Genomic DNA, 3587 nt, shown 5'->3' on the forward strand with positions numbered 1-3587 from the left:
GTATGTATGTATGTATATATGTATGTATGTATGTATGTATGTATATATATGTATGTATGTATGTGTATATATACATACATATATATACATACATATATATACATACATATATATATACATACATACACATACATACATACACATACATACATACATACACATACATACATACACATACATACATACATACACATACATACATATACATACATATATATACACATAGAAATCTAAGCTGCAACTAAGAATTATTTACTATTAACTAATAACATTATTAGAATTAAACTGAAATATATGCATGTTGTCAGTGTTCAACTGTATTTTTTTCCCCCGGTTAATAATGAAATGTGCAGAAATGTTCAATAGCTTTTTTTTTTTATGTTTCTAAGACTTGACAAGACAAAACTTATAACAAAAGTGAAAAAATAGAGAAATAAGTGCATTCATCATCTAAAATGGACTCTTGACACTTAAGTTTGTTTGCTTTCCATTTAACAGATACATGAATGCAGCTAAAATTGGAGAAGACGTCCTGATCACTGCACAGGTTTTAAAACAAGGACGGACTCTGGCATTTGCAACAGTAGATCTCACCAACAAGGCGAACGGAAAACTCATTGCTCAGGGAAGACACACTAAACACCTCGGTAGCTGATTATGTACATGCCCTGTAATTGACACGAAACATGTAGTTCTTTGTTATATAATAAACTCCTGCATAAAAAGCTTTGCACTGTGTTAGGATATGTTCAGCAGTGTTTATTTCAACAGAATTATTCAAACAATGGGTACAACAAAATAAAGACAAAGACCCACCTTCCCCTTCGACGTGAACTCAGAATTTCAAAAGGGGGAAGTAATGATTTTATGCCATAAGAACGGACAAAGATGGCTTACGGATACCAAGTCCCAAGCACTGCAATATTTAGTACTCTTAGAACAGGGTGGTCTATAAAAGAAAAACAAATCCATAATGATCCATTTCAAGTTTCTCTACGAAATTTCTCACTAGGTACATTAGCTTGAACATCAGTCTCTCATCACAAACCCACCACAAATGATCACATCTGGTATCAGTAGCTCGTATGTATATATAGTGCATGAGTTGCTCAACTGGTGACAATTACCATCCCAAGCAAAAAACAGCATCAGAATTCCTCCAACAGACGGTTTATGTCAACCATCTTAGATACACATCACACACTGCACCTCTGTCCCCATCAGGCACCACTCCTCCAGAAATGATAAAGCAAACAAGATTTGTCATATTATAGGCAAGGAATGACACTCAAATTAAAATGTCCAGCAAAAACTAAGGCAGTAACTGAATGAGAAGCAATGCCTACACCAAATGAGTTAACAAGTAGTGTTCACCTTGTAATAGAGGCCTTTTGAGGAAGACTACCCAGGCTCTTTTGTCCTGTCACCGATTGTCATTGCTCATGAAATCCCTACTCAATATAACAGACTATATAACAATATAACTATCCCTCATAACAGTGATGTTAAAGTCAGTCCAACACACGAGGACCACATGTGAGAGACCTGTCATTGGTTTCATTTTTTTTTTGTTTCGTTTTGTTCCCTTAACGTAAAGAGTTCCTTCGGTGACTGGTATTGTTGACGGTGCAGCTCCAAGAGAACAACCACTCAAAATCAATGTTCATGCAGGTTTAAATAAAAACTGATCAAAGAGAGGGGAGATGGGGTGAGCCAAACCAAGACTGGTTGAGGGAGGGATTTAAAACAACAAAAAAAAGGAGCTAACTTAAATCTCACGATGAAAATGAGTGGTTAACAAAAAGGAGAGTTCCAAGCACAAGTTCATATCTATTCGACTGAGGGATGTATAGATAAGGACAACTTGCTTCGAGGCCTCGAGGGGTGTCTTCCGTGCGTTTCTCCTAGTCAGGCATGTATGGACGGAGGTGGTCCTCGATGTCTCCAACCCCCCAACAGGTGAGCTGATCCTGTGGCAGGTAGAGACAGAGGCTGCACAACTTGAAAACTGTGAGCTTGGTTTTTGGAGTCTGTGGAAGAAAGAGGAGACCAAAAAAATATTAGGCTATTCTTAGATACTACATTATGCAGTAAATATTAGGGTATTGCAAAGTGTATAGTTATTAGGAATTCACCAATATTAAAATTTTGGCCAATACTGATAAGTAGGGCTGTGCAATTAATCGCATGCGATTAATTGCACAGCCCTACTGATAAGTCAAATTATATCTTTATGCTACTGCAAATAACCAATAAATAAACCATTTTAAAATAAAAATGCGTGATTGGTAGTAAATCGCCATCACCTGCTTTCAGATGGAGCAGCATTCACTACATCAGAGCCGTAGTTCACTGACAAGCTATGCGATATCGCGTTCATAATCGAATGCGATTCATCTGCGATTATGAACGCGATATTGCCTAATTGTCAGTGAACTATGGCTCTGTGTAGTGAATGCCGCTCCATCTGAAAGCAGGTAATGGAGATTTACTACTAATCACGGAGATGCGCATGACAATCGCATGCGATTAATTGCACAGCCCTACTGATAAGTCAAATTATATCTTTATGCTACTGCAAATAACCAATAAATAAACCATTTTAAAATAAAAATGCGTTATTAAATAACTTACAATAAATGTTAGGCTATTATAAGGTTTGTACTTATTATGGATTCATTGTTATTAAATTCTTAGCCAATTAAGATAACCAAGAAAATATTTTTGTCATTGCCAATAGCCAACAAAATTACAAATATTCAAATTCTAAAAAAAAAAAAATGTTTTTTATTTTATTTTAAAATTTTTAATTTATTTTAAAAATGTAGTTATTATATTATTCCATGGTCTGTCTGAATACTGGATTCTGATTGGCTGGCAGGTATACATTAAAACCGTTTAATGCACAGGTAGTTCCAAGTCAGTTTAATCACCGTTCTATATTAATGCGCTGCTTTAATGTTAATTGATGCACACTAAAGCCCAATTTATACTTCTGCGTCGAACCTACGCCGTAGCCTACGCACAGACACACACCCTACGCTGTAGCCTGACATGCACCTCTCCAAAAATCTAACAGATTTAGCTTAATTCTACGCGGACCGCAAACGCTGTGATTGGTCTGCTAGAACCCCTCCCTCCGTATGCACTTGGAGTTTTGAGTGTGTGTTTATGTGCTTTTTAATATATTTTAATGTTACACCTTCTTATATAAAATAAAACAAAGCAAAGAACAAGTGTCTTATTTATTATACTACATAGCATTATACATCAGTAGTTGTCCGCGACAAACAATGTTGATCTGCCGTGGTACAAGTCCTTGTGGAGATTGAAAGTTTGCCATCTTCTCCTGTTCCGTTGTCATCTCCTTTTTGTAATTTTAAGTAATGATTTAATATTTATTTGCCGCCGTCACGGCTATAATGCTTCTCCGACGAGCCACTTCTTCTTCGGCTTTTGCCGTGGTACTGTGGGTTACACCAGCAAAACATGCCCGTGGACACTGCAGACTAGCGGTGTGCATGTGTACTGCACGTTGACGCGGACAACGACGCAGAAGTATAAATGAAAACTGACGCAAAGCCTGC

General features: G+C 36.8%; 1 protein-coding gene across 1 annotated transcript in view; it reads right to left on the bottom strand.

The window, feature by feature from the left end:
• Positions 1-738: 738 nt before the first annotated feature.
• Positions 739-3587, bottom strand: part of LOC107696209 (uncharacterized protein C6orf62 homolog) — an 8031-nt gene continuing 5182 nt past the window's right edge. Inside the window, exon 5 of the mRNA XM_016496447.1 lies at positions 739-2030. Coding sequence (XP_016351933.1) covers positions 1905-2030 — 126 coding nt within the window. The 3' untranslated portion in view covers positions 739-1904. The remainder of the gene's footprint in view (positions 2031-3587) is intronic.

Source organism: Sinocyclocheilus anshuiensis, unplaced genomic scaffold (assembly GCF_001515605.1).
Source record: "Sinocyclocheilus anshuiensis isolate Anshui unplaced genomic scaffold, SAMN03320099.WGS_v1.1 scaffold734, whole genome shotgun sequence".
Taxonomy (NCBI): Eukaryota; Metazoa; Chordata; class Actinopteri; order Cypriniformes; family Cyprinidae; genus Sinocyclocheilus; species Sinocyclocheilus anshuiensis.